At 38.4% G+C, this 22653-nt stretch overlaps 2 protein-coding genes across 2 annotated transcripts in view; one reads left to right on the top strand and one right to left on the bottom strand.

Moving 5' to 3' along the window:
* The first annotated feature begins 3439 nt into the window (after positions 1 to 3439).
* Positions 3440 to 13158, top strand: LOC134801607 (uncharacterized). The gene is made up of 6 exons (XM_063774223.1): positions 3440 to 3595; positions 8651 to 8950; positions 9937 to 10105; positions 11557 to 11642; positions 12246 to 12394; positions 13001 to 13158. Exons 1-6 carry the CDS (start codon positions 3503 to 3505, stop codon positions 13119 to 13121), a joined length of 918 nt encoding a protein of 305 aa, XP_063630293.1. The 5' UTR covers positions 3440 to 3502; the 3' UTR covers positions 13122 to 13158.
* Positions 13159 to 18231: 5073 nt separating this feature from the next.
* Positions 18232 to 22653, bottom strand: part of LOC134801467 (facilitated trehalose transporter Tret1-2 homolog) — a 34636-nt gene continuing 30214 nt past the window's right edge. The window contains exon 4 of the mRNA XM_063774067.1: positions 18232 to 19562. Within this exon, the coding sequence (XP_063630137.1) occupies positions 18340 to 19562 (1223 nt within the window). The 3' untranslated portion in view covers positions 18232 to 18339. The remainder of the gene's footprint in view (positions 19563 to 22653) is intronic.

Genomic DNA, 22653 nt, shown 5'->3' with positions numbered 1-22653 from the left:
TCAAAAGTAAAAAAAATCTATTTCATCGTTTTAAATATGCAATAAAATATGAATATGCCACGACCCCGCCGAAAAAATGTCATACTTTACTTTATAAATCAGCCATTTACGCGTGCGTTATAGTCGTCGGTTGACTAAATCTGTCATTTGTCTAATTATCGCAGTTTTCGGCACTTGGCCAATTATTTTATTGACTGTTGAGTGTGACATCGACTCAAGTTTTATCTATGTCTTATCTAATTCTGCCTTGATTGTTGCAATTATAAAAGCCACAATTTTGCGTTAGCGCCCTCAAACTTCAACAAACTTAGGGGCCCAAGGCCCAAAGATTACCAGTTCGCCTGACGATATCAGCTGGTCAGTTGGTCGGAACTGTCACCTTTTGCGTTTAACTGACAGGCCGATACCGTCCGGCGGACTGGGCCCCTTCAGTGGGCCCCTTTATAACAACGCATTCGGTTTTTTTAGTGTAGTTTTCCCCTGAATTCCTAATATGGTTAGTATCTAGATATCGTTTATCATTGGAATTGAAACATTCGTCAGTTTTTGTCAAATTATTTATCGTATGGCGATTACCATACACTGTACATTAATTAATTACTTAGTTTACAATCTAAATCAAGGGTATATTTTAGATTTATTAATTTCGTTTAGCAGTACCGCTTGTATGTAAATAAATGGTTCATAGAGTCTGTTCGGAAAGAGAAGAGTCGTGGAATGTATTGGGCCCCATACATTCCACGACACCTCTCTTTCCGCACAGACTCTAACAAAAAATAAAATCTAAATCTACATTTTTCAAAGTAGGCAATAGGTTTTAAAATCTTCCACTCGGCCATCGTAGTTTGTCAAATATGTAAAGTACCTATGTCGCTTGCATGGTATGGTTATGATAGTCTACAGTCGTGTTTGCGATAATGACAATGTCTATCCCATTGACGCCCTTATGCCACCTTATGGGCACTAAAAATGGTACGAGTTCAGCGGTGTCACACCCATTCATACCCCATTCTTATTGTTCGTGTCATTCTTATTATTGCCCGTAAGGCCAGTCCTGATATACGTCAATGGTTTATCCCATTCAGTCGCGTGGTGATATAAAGCGACACTTATTTTATTACGTCGATAAAGCCATTCATAATACGTCTGTAGAATACCTCGGAACTTCTTATATTTTAATGGCCACTGCTCCATTTAAAGTTCTTGGTAAAGGCGATGGCAATTAGAAATGACCGGAGATGAATTTGTCTGGGAATGATCGGTCTGTGTTTGATGATACATTTTTACATTACGATTTTAATTAAGGTAATTTAATTTAGATCACATCTGGTATCAAAATTGTATTACTAGGCGCCTGCAATTAAATAATTGTATTAGTTAAACTTTTCCTAAATAGGTATGCTTTTTGTCTATGATTGTCATTAACAAGTCTACATTTGTTGTATCTTGCAAGAGTAGAAATAGTTTTGCATTAAATGTAAGTCTGAGAGTAATTGACATATCTTAATCATAACGCAATCAATGTGAACAAATCCTTAGTTTTATCTACAATTTTTATACCTACGATCGTTGATTAAAAGGCCGTCTCAAAGTTCCTACAATAAAAACTAAAAAACCGTGGAGTCGTCTTGTCAAACATTTTCGTAACATTACATAACATTTCCTGCTAGAACGAGGGTCGTAATATTAGTTTACAACCATCTTTAATCTGTCAACTCCTTTCTTTTTCATTGCCAAGATTCAGAAATATTGTGAATTCCGTTATTTTTGGCGGAGCAAGGCAGATAATCAGTTTGTGGGCTGGGACGGGGTAGGGTGTATGTGACATAAAAGTGCTAGTTCTAAATTACATCATATCACACTTCGAGTGTGACTAAGCTCTGTTTTTAAATCCTAGATACTAAAATGATAATTCGATTTGCCAATTTACCCAATCGTCTTGATTTTGTACCTATTTTGTACTAAAAAAGACAGATTGGCCGGACTAAATTCTGGCAATCGAATTGTCATTTCAGTGTCTGTAATATAAAAACAGGACTAAAAGTCTAAAAGACAAGTGCTGCACACACTAGTCTACACTAGTTTGTCTGTCACATTCGTTCTTGTAGTTGCACTTTTTTTGTACGTGTTGTGGAACATTATTTGAGTGTTTTACCTTAGTGTTTTGTAAATCACACTTTTATAGTCCAAATTTATCTTGCGTCTAATATATGTGTGGACCTAATTTGGACTAATTTTAGTGTGACTTGTGACTAGTGTTTGTAGTGTAGGTTAGTGTAAGATGTCGGTGACCGTGATAATACCGAGGCGAGATATTGAGGACGTACCCCGGAATAAAAATGCCGACGGTGAGGTTAGTGAAAAAAGTTGTGTAATTTGAGAATTGAAGACTGGTTTTGTGGTAAGCTGCTGTGAATAACTTGATCTAATAGAAAGATCGTAAGTACGAAATCCAAAGGTGTTTGTTTACTCTGGAACCTGGAATTAAAAGCGATAACCACGCACGGCGTAGTCGGCGTAAGAATAACATGTAGGTTGGTACTATAACAAAAGGATTTATATTTTTAACAAGCTTTTATTACTTTTAATAGTCACACAACCTAAATGATATCTCGGATATCTTATCTATTACATTTAGGTAGTAGGTAAACATAGGTAGTATTTAGGGAAGTTCTAGGTTTTGTTTGAGATGCCCCCTCCCCTACACTGCTGCAACAGCACGACGCACTTTCCCAATCCTCAGCTAAAATATGTACTGAACTTACAATATTTTTGACTATATACGTGCTCATTTGCACATTACACAAATTTTGCTTTTACCGGGACTTGAACCCAGGACCGCAAATTTTGTAAGCATCTGCTCTCACTTTCTATTCGGTCATAATAATACTGCTACTAAACATTACTACGCGGCATTATTATTTAGTTGACATCGCAATTAAGTTTACTTAATTGGATAGGACTTTCCTAGTATCCTACTAGTCAAATCAGCTTCTTTTTTAGAACTGTCAAAACGATTTGCCAATATGGAACTTATATGAAACGTAGTATAATGACGTCACGGTCAACTCGCATACTTTTTAACCGACTTCCAAATCTCAAAAGGAGTGGAGAGGAGAAATTGCGTTTAAAAATATGTAACTGCTAGCTATGTTTTCCTAATAATTATCTGGTGCTTTATTATTTCGTGCATGATGTGAAATAATTTATTTTAAGTAGAGGAAAGTACCCAAATCAGCATTATTCATTATTGGACTCGTAATCGTAACACAGAAGTATGGTAGCGGTGAAAAAAGTCACGTGACTTCGTAGCATCTGTCATCTCGATACATTTTTTTGGCTAGGCCCCCTGAACTGCCAATCGGTAAGTACCAAAAACTTTAACACAATCGTCTCCACGCCATCCCTCGCCCGTACCCAAGGAGCGGCGGCCACGGCTGAGCAAGCATCAGTTCCACACCAAAACCCGGAGCTTCACATCGTGCACCGCAGTCGCAAGACCATGTCCTTAGCGGAAGGCGTGTCAGACACCGACCACAGGCCCGAGACGCAGGAAGACAAGAACGGGAAGAAGAAGGAGGTTAGACGGGGGCAGGTACGGTTATTGATAAGTTTTTGGAGTTTACTCCTTAAGAATCGATACATATTTAAGCCTGGGGTACCTATGAAAATTTACGGGGAGTATAGGGTATTTGACTACTAGTCAAATCAGTTTCTTTTTTCGAACTGTCAAAACGATTTTGCTTCTATGGAATTTATATGAAACACTAGCCTGTGACGTCACAATCAAATTACCTACTCTTTATAGTTTTATACGGGTTTTAAAATAGAAATTGTGTTTAAAAATAACTGCTGTCTACGTTTTTCTATTAATCTTCTAATGCTTTATTTAATGCATGGTGTAAAATAATTTATTTTAAATACTTACAGTCAAATACCCTATTGGGAGTAAAATCAAACGTTACGTTACGTTATGTTTCGTGCGCAACTTATCTTGCGCATCCCATAGCAAAGGCTGCATGGAAACACTTTATTCAATGTCAACAAATTGCTGTTGAGTTGTTTGAGTTTTGATCTTAAATTTTATAATGTATTTTATAATCATTCGTAAGGAGCCAACTCCAGTCATGCGTCGGAGCTGACACACACTGTACACACACACTGTTTTTTGTTTTGATAAGTGATTTTGGGGGTTTTTGATAAGTTTAGCCGTTTAGTTCGTTGGCTGGTTGGAGTAATTATTTTTTTGGGTTTAATTGGTGTTTTAAGGTGGTTTATGATAAGTTTTGAAGGATTTGATAAGTTTTTGGGCAATTAGATAAGCACAACTGGTACAAGATGGGTAAAAGGTGTAGGGATGAAGTTGTGAAAAAAATGGTTGCGTTGTTTTACAAGATGGTAAGAAATATTTCTTTTGACCCAATTAGTAATGGCTTTTAATGCACATCATTATGTTATACGTTTTACCCTCTGGTGCCACTAACGTCCCTTCATCGTTCACTGCTGAGCTTAGGCCTAAGGTGGTGGTACTAGTGCTCGACATGCTAATGCCCAATAGATGACACCCTGCTGTCACCTCTATTGACAATGACTTAAGTTTCAAGATGACATGTACTGGGACCGCGTCGAGCAACAGTACCACCACCTTATATCTCTTCGAGTACGCCACTTGTCCCGGTCCTAAGCTAATCTCATCCAGAAGTGACCCATAACGGTGCTATGCTCCTATAAAAGTGACCTCAAAATTGAGTCGCTTAACTTCAAACTCGGGCAAATCCAACTGTCAAGTAATAGGGTATATATTTCCTAAGAGGGTCGAATGGATTTATCCGAGTTTGAAGTTAAGCGACACGTTTATTAACAAGTTCGAGTAAAACCAATTAACTACAGTTTAAAAACTAAAATTAAAAACTACCTAAAATTAAAAACTAACTAAAATTAAAAACTAAGTACCTAAAATTAAAAACTAATCTAAACTAAAGTAAATCTAAAAAAGGCCCCCGCGGCATTGTGCCAAAGATGCTGGCAGCATTCCCTCGCTGAATGGCAATACTAATGCGTTGCGAGAGAAAGCTGCCAGCTCTCTGGTCACCGGTGGTATCGGCCAGCTTTTTCAACAGTACACGTCGATAAATATTGCACATCGGTCTTTGGAAAGAGACTCGACTCCGTTCAACGTACAAAGTAATAGTTAGGTACAATATTCAATATTCTAGTTTAGTTAGTTTAGTATATGCACAGTTTCTATAATACCTCTGTATATATATTTTTCAATAAAATGTTTCCACGTTTAAAAAAAAACCGGGCAAGTGCGAGTCGGACTCGCTCACGAAGGGTTCCGTACCATAATGAAAAAAAAAACGGAAAAAAAATGCAAAAAAAAAACGGTCACCCATCCAAGTACTGACCACGCCCGACGTTGCTTAACTTTAGTCAAAAATCACGTTTGTTGTATGGGAGCCCCATTTAAATCTTTATTTTATTCTGTTTTTAGTATTTGTTGTTATAGCGGCAACAGAAATACATCATCTGTGAAAATTTCAACTGTCTAGCTATCACGGTTCGTGAGATACAGCCTGGTGACAGACAGACGGACGGACGGACAGCGAAGTCTTAGTAATAGCGTCCCGTTTTACCTTTTGGGTACGGAACCCTAAAAAACATTCAGTTAGTCGTTAGCAATAGATAGGTACAGATCTAGTGCATAATTATTTTCCATCGTATTTTCACGGAAACGTACGAACGTGTCTTGCTATTTCAGTCAGTCTCGGTACAAAAAGTACTGAGGTTTACTGAAGTAGCATGACAAATACGAACGTTTCTGAGAAAATACGATGGAAAACAATTAATGCACTACATTTCTAGTGCCTACTACTTACTAACTGCAAATTGATTATTATTGTACTCCAGCCCCACCCACACAAACAATTTGCAATCGACCACAACACCAAAAAGGCCGAAACAAATAATCTTTTAACCAAAAACTATCTTGTCCTTGCTACAGTAACTTATTATCCAATTTAATCAATTTATACACAACCATTTATGGCTCTGTGGGAAATTACACTACGAAAAGACCGAATTCAGTCGTGACGCAGCTAAGGATGTGACTATACTAAGGCTGTTTTGACTAATCTTTATACTTACAGTTTATTTAGTGACTTGAGTTCGTCGAAGCTTTCGTACTTTGCACCGACTTGAGTTAGGTGCGAAGAACAAATTCCATACAAATTATTACAAGTTCACTGATTTAAACTTTCACGATTACGTCGAACGTCGGAGGTAAAAATTAAACTTAAATACGCGATTAAGTACCGTTATATTACTATTTATTACAAGTTCCCATGTAACTATTATAATAATTTAAATATCTAAAATATATCAAACGAAGGGGCATAGCTATCGTTAATATACGAGTATATCAAATCGCTTAAAAACATTGTCTATGATGTTTATATCCAGAGAGGAAAACGGGAACCACGTTGTATGGGGAAGCGGTCGCGACTTGGGGACTAAGTTTCGTCTTCAAATACAATGTAATATGTTTTTTAAATATAGGTAAAGAACTATTTTGTGTATTTTTTCCAAAATTTTAGACTCAGTAGTTTCGGAGATAAAGGGGGGGGGGGGTAATTTTTTGGCTATTTTCTTAAATAACTTTCCAACCTAATGTATTTTAAAATTTATAATGTAACTGTAAACTTTATTATGTAACTTTCTCATTTTACTTACCCCCAAATGTGGCCCCCATATTTAAAATTAATTTGTTTACGTCACCATGTTTGGGTCACTAATTTACATATATGTAGCAAATTTCACTTTAATTGGTCCAGTAGCTTCCGAGAAAATAGGCTGTGACTGACGGACAGACAGACGCACGAGTGATCCTATAAGGCTTCCGTTTTTTCCTGTTGTACGGAACCCTAAAAATTAAACAAAGCCTAACCTTTTTGTCGCCGAACGCGCGTTTATAATCGCTAGTGTATATATAGCTTTATACGGCTAATAAGTTTGCCAGATGGCAATTGATAGCAATAACGATGGCCATTAGGTTGTCCACCTACGATCCCAATTATTGTGTTGGATTGTATTGTGGGAGGATTGAGCCGTTTATTGATTGGCGTTACCGTTTTTATTGGCAACATCGGCAATTAATGTTTTACAACTTGTTTTTTTTAGGGTTCCGTAGCGAAATGTGCGCGTGTGTGTGTGTGTGTGTGTGTGTGTGTGTGTGTGTGTGTGTGTGTGTGTGTGTGTGTGTACCTCAAATTGAAAAAAAAAAACAACGGGTTGCACTCCGGGAGTGCCGGCAGAAGTGAAAACTCAATGACATTGTAACAGTTTTTCGATCAGGTCACGTGTCCGTCTTACGAAGCGTCTTACGTCTAACGTTTTACGCTCTCGCGAGTTTAACATTTTTTTCCCATCACAAAAAGTGCACAGCGCCACTAAAAAAGTTTTCACTCCAAAAATTCTTCTTAAATACCTACTTACCACGAAAATTTAATATTATCGCTTGAGCAAATAATATTATTAAACAACATAGTGTGTATCATATAGACATATTTACGCATCTAATATCCGGAAGCGATGAACTAAGTCGAGATGCGTGGTTGACAATACGTTCATAATACAATTATTTATAACAGTATAATAAGTAAGTCAGGCTAAGCTATACTGAAATAAATGTTTGTAGGTATAACAGTAACGGTTCCATTCCAGCCTTGGCTACAGGAGGGCTTGGTAACTTTGTTTATTGTATGATATTTATTTCACTTTATAATTTATTTAAAAGTTCGAATCAGGCCGCGTAGCCAACATGCCAATCGCCTACGCTCCGTAGCGATCGAAACGCAACTGTCACTGTCGCACTAATATGGAAGAGTGATAGAGAGACATAAAGCGTTTCGTTGTCGAAGCGATAGCGATTGTGACCTTGGCTAGGCCGGCAGGGCGCTGTTTGTATTACGTATCACTTTTTTATGAAAATAAGCGTAATGATATCAAGCTCATGCTACAGTTAGGGTACTACATACGATTGAAATGTACGTATAAGAGCCCCAAATACATACATGAGATGAGATAAAAGAATAAGCATTTGAATTAAGTCACCCTACTGTTCACTATATACACTGTGACATGCGCACACGCAGCCACGCGCGGCGCTGCGCCCGCCATTGTATTCCACTTTCAGATCATTGCTCATTGATTTGTTTATCGATCCTTTGAATGAATGGTGATTTAAGTTGTAGATCATGCTGATAGATTCTTATTACTATTTAATATGACTGAGGTCTTATATGGATCAGGTTTTTAAACCCTACCCTAGATTGTACAACAAGGGCATAAAGCGATCCTCAACTATATTGGTTCTCGCTGCGTTCGGAATAAGTTGCCTCGGATAAAAATGGACATTTATGCCCCACTCGGCTTTTCACTTCGACTTTGAATAAAATATACAAAAATATCCAATATTTACTGTATTTATGCTTGCGATGCTTGGCGTTTAAAGTGTTAAGAACCCTTGTCCATCAGGGTTGCCCCTAAGCACTCGTGCCCTGACGATAATTGTAAGTGATTAATTGATTAATTGTGAGTGACTAATTGATTGTGTATTTGGCCGTAACCAAATATTTCCCCTTTCCCCCAGATGTCAGACTCGTTCATGTGGAAGGAGCAAATCCACACTTTAATGAAGGGCGGAGAAAGCGAGTCCGACATATCGGACTCTGAGAACTTCCTCACCAAAGGCGCGTTCCTTCTCACCCCCTCACACGGGCTCAGCATGGAGAAGGCGTCAACCATCTGCGAGAAGATGGAGTTCAAAGGCTGCTTCTCGCTCACGAAGACGGCGACGGGGATACTGTTCAAGTTCTCTCACGTGGATGATTACCAGATGGTGTTCAAGAAGGGATTCCATAAGGTTACGGGGTCCAGGTTCTATAGGAAGGTAAATGCCCTTGGCACCTTGGATACAGTGGGAATAATCTGACCAACTTTATGGCCCAGGCAAATTAAGGGTTTCTCCTTGGAATGAGAGATAATAAGCTGGAAACTCGTTTATGAGATTATCAGCTGAGCAGCTGAACTTGCATCATAGTACTAAGTAATGTACATACACAGTCTATGCAGAGGGGTCAATTATATCTGCAGCTGACGTTTGGTTGACCGCTGCGCGTTCTGTGCCCTATATCTTGAAAACGGCTGATCGCATGAAAAAATGCTTGATACATATTAACTTGTCGCAATTTTTATTCTCTACAATTACTATCCAGATGTAAACAAAATATGAGCCATAGAAACCTTGATATCCGCGAAGAACCAATTTTTATAAAACATAACCTTGACTAATTTCCGGTGACTTTTAAGAGGAACTTTAGAACACCATAATGAAGGTGAATACGAGTTTCCAGCTTGAAATGATATTTATGTAAGTCCCGAATCTTAGGAGATTGAATAGGGCAAACTTATCTTAATCAATTCAATGTCACACGCCACTCGCTAATCAATTTACAGTAGTATCGATCAAGTTGGTCATTTTATTCTGGTCCACCCTGTATGAACGGTGTAGCAAAAATTTACAAATTGGGTACATATATTGCTCCTATTGGGATTTGAACTTTGCATTTAAGTTTGAATAAGTTTTTTACTATTAGATTTCAGTAACAATTATTAGCGCGTTCTTGAAATTGTTAAATGAACACTTTTTCATTCGGAGTAAATAAAACACCTAAATCTTCTTCAGTAAATACTTTTCTTAATGTTTAGTAGCCTTATTGGTGTATTTTTAAGTTTGAGAATACGTGCCTGAGTTTTGATAAGGATCTCTTCGCCCTTCTATTAAAATGTTGCGTATTTTTAGTTATTTAGATATTACGTTCACTTGAGATTGTCCCCTCTTTTATTTTTTATCATTAAACCGCTGGCTATCCTCAGATCGCAATCCCCTGCCGCCCCCAAAAGACATTCACGATCTACGTGTACGACATCCCGGATGAGGTGCCAGAGGAGGACGTCCGCCACGCGCTGTACAAGTTCACGTCCGTCGTGGAAGTGCTGCGGCTGCACTTTTCCGGGTCTCCACGAGAAGGTAGTTTACTTAACGGTCTACCATTAGATACCCTGCCCGCAGACATTCACGATCTAAAGACATCCCAGACGAGGTGCCGGAGGAGGACGTTCGCCACGCGCTGTACAAGTTCACGTCCGTCGTGGAAGTGCTGCGGCTGCACTTCTCCGGGTCTCCACGAGAAGGTAGTTCACTTAACGGTCTACCCTCAGATCCCCTGCCCGCAGACGTTAATGATCTATGGTACAACATCAGACGAGGTGCCAGAGGAGGACGTCCGCCACGCGCTGTACAAGTTCAAAAACGATTATATTATTTTAATATAAATACAATTATATTAAGACGATTAAAAAATGTGAGGTACCTAAATTACTGAAAATATTAAACGTTTCATACTTGAAACGGAATTTGTGATAAAAATGCAAAGACAAAGTTTTTTTTCTTTTTAACAATTATGGCCTGGATGCGTGTTTTTTAAGACATCACAGACAAAGCGGTGACACCATCTAGTTGATTTACATGGAAGCATCAGGTGAGGAAATGTTGCTGTAAACATAACGCTGACTGCGCTAGTTTCCATATATAAGGTACCCCTCTTTGATGTTTCGCCCCCCTGGTCAAATGTCGTGTTTCAGCATCATCAAAATCTGAGTCGGCATAGTTTGACAGATAGATGAGTTTGATGACAACTTGGCCCAGCGCCAAGGGCCAAAGAATGTCTCATGAAGACATCGTCTAATCAAACGATTCCGGATATAGGTATATCTATCTATACCAACAGTCGACGTCAAAGATATTATGTTTACATTTCTCGACGTATTACAAAGGAGTAAGATGCAAAATTGTAAACATATCTTGACGTCAACTGTACAGGGTATAATGTCTATCCCCCTTATCTGTCATTTTGACTTATGTATTTGTAAGAATTAAAACATAATTTAACTAAATCAGGTCCGTAAAGTTTTAGAATAAGGACAAACGATTATTAGCTAATAGAGGTTTGTAGCGCGTTTATGAATAAGGGGTATCTCTTTTAGTACAGTCACCAGCAGAAATTGGTAAGCGGGCGAGGTGTTCAAAATTACCTTGACGCGCTCTTATTCAATAACAAAATAACAATAACAATAAAGTCGCATCAAGATCAATTTGAACACCTGGCCCGCTTAGCAACTATTGCTGCTGACTGTAGATAAAATAACGATTGTGGTTTTGGTGTTACAAAAGTCAGGTCAGAGTATATCTGAATCGGTAATAATTTCATGGATATGGGAGTGGTCATTTCTCCATACAAGTACTCGACTTTTTCCTCCGTGGTTTTTGACCATAATTATATGCCAAGTAATATCTTAGTCGTTTGTTCCGAATCACTTCCATTAGAAGTGGCAATGATTAAAGTCAAAAATATGCTGACAAAGTGCAATTAAGAGGAGTTTAACGCGTAACAATGACATGTCTAAAAATAAAACTTTGCTATTAATTTCCCACAGGCACGTCCACTCCAAAGCCTCATGACAAACCGTCGCGAGCGCTCACCACCATCGACGGGGAGCTGGTCAGCAGCATGGTGCCAAAGGTACGTCTGTGTGACATTTGACAGTTACAGTAAAAAACGTTTATAACATCCAGGGGAAATTTAAAAAAGCTTGTGTTTCGCCTGAAACACATCAGAGAATAGGCTACTTTCCTACTAGTGAAATCAGCTTCTTTTTTAGAACTGTCGAAACGATTTGCTAATTTTTGTAAAAACGAAAGTGACGTCACGGTCAACTCACCTACTTATTATTTATTTCTATCCGATTTATTAAATAGAAATTTGTGTTTAAAATAACTGCTATCTAATGTTTTTCTAATAATTAAGTATCTGGTGCTTTATTTCCTGCACGGTGTGAAATAATTTATTTTATAAGAAGAGGAAACTTCGCTGTTCTACTTTAGGCACATTTAATCTCTCGACGGCTTCAAAATTCGCAGCCGTGAGGAGGTTAAATGCATAAATTTAACTTTTTCCAGTTGACAAAGAGTCAAAATTTAATTGGGACCTATGTACCTACTATGTGTAGGACGCTGGTCGTCAGGAACCTCTAATAAAGTCTCTGATTTTATGACAATATTTGTAAAATACGTGTAATTATGTAGGTAATATTAGGATATACTCATCTTTTATTTCTAATTCCAGGAGGCAACAAGCGTACTTCGCGTGACGCTGGCCAATATTGAAGAAGCTAACATCCTGCTGCAGAACGGCCTGGACTTCTACGGCGCCACCTACTTCCCCACAGAGCTGGCCACTCCCGCGCAGGCCGCTAAGCTCATCAAACCTAGCAGGTGACTTATTTACAATCTTCTTCGACCTCGCGTTTTCCCGGCCTAGCGCCAGGGTTCACTTTCCTACTCAATCTTCTCCACTTTGCCCGGTCTTCAGCATCCCCAGGTGCGAGATTGTTCTCTTCCATATCGGCTATCACGAAGTCCAGCCAGCGCTTCTTAGGCCTATTCTTTATTGGCACACCTCAGGGATACAACTTAAGGGACATTACGTTCAGCCAGCTGAGTTTCTGAAAAATCATAGCGCTTTTTAAAATAATAATACGGCTGTCAAAATATATGAAAGGCATTCTTGAGGCCTTTTTCTGTAACATCATCGATTCGAAACCTAATTAAAAAACTTTCGATCGACAGAACAAAAAAACGAAAATAGGTCTAAAACGCACCATTTGAATTTGAACCCTAAAGATAACTGCATATACTAATTTATGGCTACCATTACTTTTCCTTATACAGCTACTTATATATTTTTATTCGTGATGTAGGTATTTACCGACCGGCGCAACGCCGGTTAGCTGATATTGCATACCAAAACATTCAATTTTATATAAATGTGATGATTATACACTTGAACTCCCCATTTGACACTAAGTTATATCATTTCAGGGTAACAGGAGGAACTGTCTCAGCTCGCGTCCGCGATCTCCTCCCAGTCTTCGACCAGGCCGGATTCACCAAGTTCAACCCCCCAGCCTCTCGCCTCGTCAAACCCAGGTCCAATAAGTAACCAGAAAATCAACAGGGGCAAAACATACCGACGAAAGCAACACAGATCTGAGGTTTTCGAAGATATGTTCACAGTTTTCGAATCTTTGGGTTCAGATCAGATGGGCATCTACATAACTTCATTCGTTTGTCTGTCTATTTGCTTCTCCATCACTTGAGTGTGCAATAATAGAGAGTCTATAGAGAGAGAGAATAGATATTCAATTATCGTAGTAGGGCCCTCAGATTTCGGATTTTCATAGACATGTGTACGTTCAAAACTTCTCTAGTAACTTTTGAACGAGGCCAGTTTAAATGCTTCAGTCGGTGACGTCTTGCCCCGCTTTTCATCAAGACGTTTCATCGGAACATCTGTCATCGGGACATCATCAACTGGGACATCAAGACTTCATCATATTCATCGGGACATTTTGCATCAAGATATCATTCTGAATAACCAAAAGATTAATCAATTGTCTCAAGATCTCTGAACATGAGCATTTACATAAATTACGCAACTATATGCTTCCTTTGGGAATCATCACGCATCTTGTCATGATCATCATCATCTGTTACATTCATTAGTACCTATTTTATTTACTAAAATAATTTATAATTACAGCTTATGAAGATCTGGGACAGCACACACGATAGTAACAACTAAAACGTAACTGCACTAATTGTAAATACAATACAATACACAAACAAACAACAACAAACAAAATTTACTTTATTCATGTAGGCCTAGCAACAAGCTCTTATGAATCGTAATTAATCTTAATCTAATTATCAGAGCAATTTATTGATGTTAATATTATTCCATAATAAAATTGGATTATTGTACATATCAAATTTAACACTAAAAATTTCACAAAAGGATCGTCAAACATTAAAAAGATTGTATAAAAAAATACTAGTCTAGAATTTCTAGAATAAAATCTAAATGTCAAAAAAAAAGCATAAGTGACAAAAGAAGTAGATAGTATTACATCGGAATATCCATTTCCTCATCAATAATCAAAGATACCTAATAAATAAATAATCATTTCGAATAACAATTAATCCCACGTTGTAATATCATTCATGTAGTCTTGTGTGGTATAATAAGCTTTAGAAATAAGTTTACGCTTTACATAATTCTTAAATTTATTAATAGATAATTCAGTAATATGGTTTGGAAGTTTATTATAAAATCTTACACAATTACCCATGAATGATTTTTTAATTTTATGGAGCCGAGTGAAGGGCACTGCGAGCTTATGTTTATTTCTAGTATTAATATTATGAATTTCACAATTTTTCCTAAAATTTACAATATTTTTATGTACGTACAGAATATTCTCATAAATGTATTGACAGTGCACTGTCATTATGTCAATTTCCTTAAATTTATCTCTAAGTGAGTCTCTATGGTTCATTTTGTATATTGCTCGAATAGCCCTCTTCTGCAGAACAAAAATGGTATTTATCTCTGAAGCACCGCCCCACAGTAAAATACCATATGCCATAATGCTATGGAAGTAACTAAAATATACTAATCGAGCTGTTTTCACATCAGTTAACTGACGGATTTTGCTCACTGCAAAAGCTGCAGAGCTCAGTCTATTCGAAAGAGTAGCAATATGGGGACCCCACTGGAGTTTAGAATCTAAAGTTATACCAAGAAAAACTGTACTATCAACTAATTCCAATTCCTCATCCTTCACAATGACACTTGTTTGCACATGCCTTACGTTACTACTAGTGACAAACTTAATACATTTAGTCTTTTTCTCATTTAACAGTAAATTATTAACATTGAACCAATTTACTACTTTTGAAATAGCATTGTTTACATCATTGTAAGCTTGTTGCTGTCGTTTGACTTTGAAAATAAGTGAGGTGTCGTCTGCAAACAATACTATATCATGGTGGGTCTTAATAAGGAATGGCAAGTCATTTATGTAGATAAGGAACAGGAAAGGCCCCAATATTGACCCCTGTGGAACACCCATAGAGACCAATGACCCAGGTGATCGCTGTCCATTCACATCGACCCTTTGTATTCTACCATTTAAGTAGGACTTAAGTAAATTCAGTGCCGATCCTCTAACTCCGTAATAATGAAGTTTCCTGATTAATGTTTCATGACAAACACAGTCGAAGGCCTTAGATAAATCACAGAAGACACCTAAAGCATCTCGTGACTCCTCCCAGGCATCGAAAATATGCTTAATTAGCTCAACACCAGCATCGGTTGTTGAGCGACCCCGTGTAAAACCAAACTGCTTATTATGCATCAAATTATTAACGTTAAAATGTCGTACTAATTGAGAAAGAACTAATTTTTCAAAAATCTTGCTAAATGTTGGTAGCACAGATATCGGTCTAAAGTTAGTGGGGTCAGAGCTGCTACCAGATTTAAATAAAGGAATTACTTTACTATGTTTCATTAGATCAGGAAACTCGCCGCAATCAACACTGTTGTTAAATATAACTACCAAGTCAGGCGCTACAATTTCTACTAAGGATTTGACAGCATGGACAGAGACTCCCCAGAGGTCATTAGTTTTTTTGACATTAATTGATTTAAACGCCTTTATTACATCTGAGGTACAAACATGTTCAAAATGAAGGTCTCCACAACACTCTGGAGCGTTATGTTTTAATAATGTAACAGCAGATGAGGGTGATGAATTTAAATCCTTAGTTGTGGATACTGGTACCTCGGTGAAAAATTTTTCAAATTCTGTAGCTACTTCTAAATTGGAATCTATAATTTTGTTATCAATGTTTAGTTTAAGTTCTTTAATTGTATGTTTCGAGCGACCAGTCTCCACATTTATAACTTTCCAGGTTGCTTTAACAATGTCGGAACTACTTTTTATTTTCTGACTTAGATAATTTCGCTTAGCTATATGACAATCTACTTTAAACTTCTTCGAATACTCCTTCACATGTTCTTTAAATTCATCACTCTGATTAAACCGCCGTTCCTCATATAAGGCATACAGTTCACGTCTTCTTTGATGTAAGTCCGCAGTAGCCCACTCACTAAAAACTGATGCACCACTAACTACGACCGATTTTGAGGTGAATATCGCATTATAATGATCCATAAAAGTGTGAAAGAATGAATTATACATACTATTAGGACTCATATCGGAAGACAAAAAGGGTAGCGCCTGAACTAAACTTAGCTTCATTCTTTCCACGCGGTCCGAGGTTACTGGTACAAAAGTTATTTGTTTTCTCATGGTATTTTTCCTTAATGCCTCAAATACCATTAATTGACCTAAGTGGTCTGATTCTAAATTGCTGATAACTTTTTTAGCAATAGGAAAAATATCTGTGAAAATATTATCTATACAGGTTGCACTAGTAGCAGTCACTCTAGTGGGCTCCATAAACATGTGGTTGAGATTACAAGATTTAAAAAGATTCAATAATCTACAAGACATTGTTGAATTTTCCATAATATTTACATTAAAGTCGCCGCATATAAGCAATTTCTTACTAGAAGATGATATTTTAAGTAGGGCAGATTCCATTATGTTTTCAAATAACTCAAAATTACTTAATGGCGGCCTATACACACAGACAACAATAAATTGCTCTAATTCTACTGCACTTAGTTCTATAGTCCGTTCAACAGACATGGATACAATGTCCTTACGTTCCTTAAATTTTAACTGACTATTTAATATAATTAATGACCCACCATGTATGGAACTAAGTCTGGTGAACGAACTTCCTGCCTGGTGATTATTAAACACACACACACACTACACACAGACGACTAATTAAACTCCGCTCTGGTCGAACTCTAAAATAACAAAACACTATCAAGAATTGAAGACTGGTGTATTTGCTATTAAATAGTTGCAGGCACCTTTTTGTATACCCAACCTCTAGGAACTTTAAATGTCAGCCTCGTGTTTAATTCCGTTCATCCTAATATCGGTTTGTGCCTCGCACAAACTCTTGTAGATACCCTAAAGTAAGAAAAGGCAAGGCACACAACAAGATGACTCGTATAGACATGAAAACGTCAGCGCCATTGTAAATCATCATGCCTTAAAAATGCGAGGCAGATTCAGTGCTATAATTTTAAGTAACATTTTAAATTATCAGCTTCATTCTGTAGAGCTTTGGACAGGTCATACCGAACTGCATTTAATGGTTAAATTGTAGATTTAATACTCACTAATGTGCCATTGAAGTTACTTAATAGCTATATTATTTTGTTAATAAATTTTATAACAAATTTGGATTTTATTTATTCCCGTTTTGATAAGATCTCCCTTAAAAGCAGAAGTACTAACTTAGTAAACTGTATGCGTGAACTCAAAGACATTTTTTGGTTAGTTCCCGATTCGCCAGATTCTTGTTTCGTCGGATTCCTGTTTCGCCAAATTTACTTTAGTACGTTATCATCCGACTATACGAGAATCCGGCGAAACAAAAATCCGGCGAATCGGGAACCAACCCATTTTTTGTAGAATAATTATAAAATCTCTCAAAAATTGCTCCTGACAATTTAGTTATCGCAAAATATAAGGCATAAGGGACCGGATCCCTTTGTTTGACATAATTATTGAACGTCATAATAATATAATGATTGTCAGATTATCATTAGTCATAATTCTGAAACCGTTAACTTTTCAGGATTTTCGTAAGGTTATCATCCTAGGCAATTCTGAAAAGTTACGTGTTTCTGAGGAAAACGAATTTATGACTAACGGAAATGCGGACAAACAATACATTATGATTTAAAACTTTATGGGAAACTATAGAGACCCCATAAGTACAGAAGAGGAAAACCCAGACGCAGCTTTTTGGAGCAAGTGAAAGAAAAAGTAGAAGTCGTGTCGTATCAAAAAGTGAAAGAGCTGTCGCAAGATAGGGAAAGCTGGAAGATACTCCACCGACAAGAGAATAACTCTTAAGTTAATGATGATGATGACTTACCTAAGCTTAGTTCTAAACGAGGCGCCCTAATTGTTGGGACCTTCTGCCCTGTGATTTTATTTACAATGTATTACAAACTAGGTTTTCCTTGTAGGAAGAGTAATAAATAATTATGGAAAAAAAGTTAATATAACTTAATCATTTATATCCAGTGTCTAAGTAGGGGAAAAACAAACACACAATTAAAAATATAATTTTAATATTGACTACATAAGTATCACAGATAAACACTGTCGCTTTTAGCGTAAAAGTATTATAAAGAGTTTTATCTTCTATTACAATTACTTAGATCATATTTTGTGAACACTCTTCTTGCCATATTTGAATTCTTCTTCAATTTCTTGTAAGCTCTTCCCTTTCGTTTCTGGGAGAATGAAGTAGAGGACTCCAGTGCCAACTAATGCTACAACACCATAGCTAAGGAAGGTAATAACTTCTCCTAAATGCTGCATCATACCTGGAGCGGTCTTTACCACCGCGAAGAAAGCGGTGAAAGTTGTCGCAGAGCTAATACCAGAGCCCAAACCCCGAACTTTAGTAGGGAACACCTCCCCACACATGATCCATGGTAAAGGCACCAGACCAATAGAGATCGCACAGATATATATCATGAGACAGGACAAAGGTATCCAAGACATTTTAATCTGCGTACCTTCAGTTGCAAATAAGTACATAGAGAGCCCGATCATTGATAATGCGGTGAGTATACCACTGATGAAGCATAAGGGCCGTCTGCCGAAGCGGCGGCAAGCCACGCAGGCGAACACTGACATGATTACTCTAACTATATCTATCACCAGCATGGCCACGTAGTGATCCATGCCGGTACCAACTGCCTTCTCCATTATATCTATAGAATAGAACGCAACGGCGTTAACTCCTGACAATTGACAGACTATGAAAAAGAATACCATTATAAACAACGGTTTTAACAGCTCCGGACTTTTAAGCGCTATTAGTTTTTCTTTCCAATCCAGAGCAGGCTCTGAATCAGCCGCTTTTTGCTTATCCAAAATCCCTCTAAGCTCAGCATTCGCTTCTTCGCTATGACCTCTAAGCCAACCATAGGCCTTCACACCTTCTTCTATTCTCCCCTTTGAGATCAGCCATGTAGGACTCTCAGGGATTAAAGTTAGAAGTAGAACTGCCAGGATAGGGAAGAGGCAGCATATGTTAGCTGTCCATTGCCAAGTCAGGAAAGTTCCTAATACATGTGCCGCTATGAGTCCTACAGCTATAGCTAGGGAGACACCAGCTAGAAAGAAGCCTCTGTATTTAGGTTCTGTGGTTTCCCCAATGTAAACGGGGCAGAGTGGGCCACAGAGTCCGACGCAGATGCCAGTGAGGAATCTGCCAGCTAGGAGGAGAGGGAGGTTGGTGGCCGAGGCGATGAGAATCCAGCCGAGGAGGAGAGGGGCGCAGATGATGTACTGAGAGGTGCGGCGACCAAATTTCTCCATCATCCAACCGGAGATCAGACAACCAGGCGCCATTGGGAGCGCAGCCATTGCAGCTGAAAGAGAAAAAAACCTTTAAACATACTACTTGATACACTAAAAAAAATATACTTAAAATACTTTAAAGTAAAAGGTAGATTAGGCTTGCCTCATTACTAGTTCACTGAATTTTCGATACAGCTTACGAAATTAAAAATATTCATTGGTTACACTTGCGGCGAATAGCATCAGATTTTAACTGCGAGTATGATAGACATTTTATGTAAAATAGTCTGTCGGTAACGCAGCAAAAAAGAAAAACCGGATAAGTGCGAGTCGGACTCGTCCACCGAGGGTTCCGTACTTTTTAGTATTTGTTGTTATAGCGGCAACAGAAATACATCATCTGTGAAAATTTCAACTGTCTAGCTATCACGGTTCGTGAGATACAGCCTGGTGACAGACGGACGGACGGACGGACGGACAGCGGAGTCTTAGTAATAGGGTTTTACCCTTTGGGTACGGAACCCTAAAAATATTGTAGCTACATATTTAAAAATACCTAAATTTTCTGATTTTAATGTCTGGTACTTGGACGATGGAACCTTAGGAGGCAAGTTGGAAACAGTCCTTTCGGATCTCTCCGTCCTCAAGTCCAAGTTCGAGTCCATAGGTCTAGATCTGAACTGTAATAAATGTGAACTTTACATTCACGATGCGTTTCTAAACCATTCGGACGTAACAGAGAAATTCAATGCTTTAACACCTAATGTTACCACTGTCACGAGAGATTCCCTTAGCCTACTGGGAATTCCAATTTTTGACAATTATTTTTCAACTTTTATCAGTAACTCCGTTTCTAAATTTCAAAATTACGCCGACCGTCTTCTAGAAATAAGCCCCCATTCAGCCCTCACCATTCTTAAATTTTGCCTTTTTGTTCCAAAGTTAATGTATGTGCTTCGCTGCAGTCCTTTCTGGAAACATCAAAATTTGCTCCTACCTATAGACATCATGGTCCAGACTACCTTAGAGCGTATTATCAATTTAAAGCTATCCGATCAATCGTGGTTACAAGCATCGCTACCTGTTCGATACGGCGGGCTGGGGTTGCGCAGAATTTCTAGCGTATCACTGCCGGCATTTCTATCGTCTGTCCACAGCTCTGCTGATCTTGTAGGAAAAATCCTAAGGGTTTTACCCACAAACTATGAGGTCACAGGCTTGGACGATGCTAGAAATGCCTGGCTGTCTGCCTGCCCGGGACAAGACCCTCCATATAATCTAAAATCACAGAGGAGCTGGGATGACGCCTTATCGAAATTAACTTATACCACATGTTTAGATAACAGCGAAGGAGCTGAATGCGCCCGTTTGATCGCAGTTGGGTGTAGGGAGGCTGGCCACTGGCTCAACGCATATCCCTCGCCCAATACTGGCACTCATTTAGATGGAAACACCCTCCGTGTGGCAGTTGGGCTGCGCCTGGGGGTTCCAATCTGTGCACCGCATAAATGCCACTGTGGGAGTGATGTGGACCAGCTGGGGCTTCATGGTCTGTCTTGCCAGCGAAGCGCGGGGCGATTGTCACGTCACGCCGCGCTCAATGACATTATCCGTCGGTCTCTTGTCACCGTCAACGTGCCAGCGATACTCGAGCCGACCGGTATGGCCCGGGACGATGGCAAGAGACCGGATGGTATGTCGCTGATTCCGTGGAGGATGGGACGAGTGTTAGTGTGGGACGCGACCTGTGTAGACACACTGGCACCGTCTCACCTTCACGGTACCACAAAGAAAGCGGGTGCCGCTGCCGAAGCTGCCGAGTCCCTCAAAAGGCTTAAATACGGGGGTCTCGACGATAATTACAAATTTATCCCTTTCGGTGTCGAGACCCTCGGCCCGTGGGGCCCGGGAGCTCAGAGTCTTTTTACAGATTTGTCGAAACGGCTTGTTGAGGTCTCTGGGGACAAAAGAGCTGGCAGCTTCCTCGCTCAACGCATAAGCGTTGCGATCCAGCGAGGAAATGCTGCCAGCATTCTTGGCACTATGCCCCAGGGGCCCTCTCTAGATATAGATTTTTAGGTTTTTATTTTTAGGTTTAGTTTTAGTTTTGTAGGTAGTTCTATATTTTTTTAGATATTAGTTTTAGTTTTGTAGGTAGTTTTAATTTTAGGTTACTTTTTATTCTAAGTTTGTTATTAATGTTGTAAACAGATTTGTTATTATTAATAAATTAATGTCTTCTTTTTTCCTAAATGTTAAATTCCAATATCGTGATTGAACTTTATTTCAAGTTCACAGAAATCGTTAACATTAAGTACCTAGTTTCCTTTTATGACATGTTTCCTTTTATAAGCCTCACTAAGTGTTAAAATAAGTTTCTAGGCTAAAAAGAAGAGATTAAAATAATCTGACAGCAAAGTGGATTTTCCAGACGTATTTAATAGCAACGGCCTTGGCATTTCAATGTCAATGACGCTTACTGAAGACTTGAAGAGGCTGATGTACTTAGAAAGGACATCTAGACCTTGTATAATTTTTTTAAGGGGTTACGTCCTACGTTCTAGGCAATATAGTATGCCTATTGTGGTCTTTTTTTTACGGCAGCATGAAGGTATAGTTATTTGTTTTAAAAGGGGGCAAAGTTGTTGTTTTACCGCTCGTGCTAATCTTGATACCCGAGCAAGCGAAAGATTCCAAAATTGAACCACGAGCGTAGCGAGTGGTTCGAAAAATGTAATCTTGAGCGTTGCGAGGGTTTCAAAGGACGAGGGTTAAACAAAATTTACCCCCGAGTGAAACACAACATTTTTCACCACACCAACCCGAAGCAAATATTAAATGTATCAAACAAAATCAAATCCAAATGAATGTTATGAAATATTTATCATCCAAAATCATCATAAAAAAAAAGTCAATTCTACCAGCAAACATAAGAAAACAACTCAGAATTTGCATTTGATTAGGTACTTTGCCTAACAATTAAGACTAAATTATTACTACTCGTATCTAGGAGTTAGGACACACACTTCGTACATACAAATGATAAGATCGTGTAAGTTATCTTTACGTTAAATAATGAAGAATGACTTCCTAGTACAGTCAGCAGCAGAAGTTACTAAGCGGGCGAGGTGTTCAAAATGATCTTGACGCGACTTTATTGTT

Source organism: Cydia splendana, chromosome 22 (genome assembly GCF_910591565.1).
Source record: "Cydia splendana chromosome 22, ilCydSple1.2, whole genome shotgun sequence".
Lineage (NCBI taxonomy): Eukaryota > Metazoa > Arthropoda > Insecta > Lepidoptera > Tortricidae > Cydia > Cydia splendana.
This window is presented reverse-complemented; position numbering and strand designations above follow the sequence as displayed.

Bases quoted from the DNA above. Each gene is read 5' to 3' on its own strand.
- LOC134801607 (XM_063774223.1), top strand. From the start codon at position 3,503: ATGTCCTTAGCGGAAGGCGTGTCAGACACCGACCACAGGCCCGAGACG. The intron at 8,951-9,936 runs GTAAATGCCCTT...GGCTATCCTCAG, and splicing joins GGTCCAGGTTCTATAGGAAG to ATCGCAATCCCCTGCCGCCC. The intron at 12,395-13,000 runs GTGACTTATTTA...ATATCATTTCAG, and splicing joins AAGCTCATCAAACCTAGCAG to GGTAACAGGAGGAACTGTCT.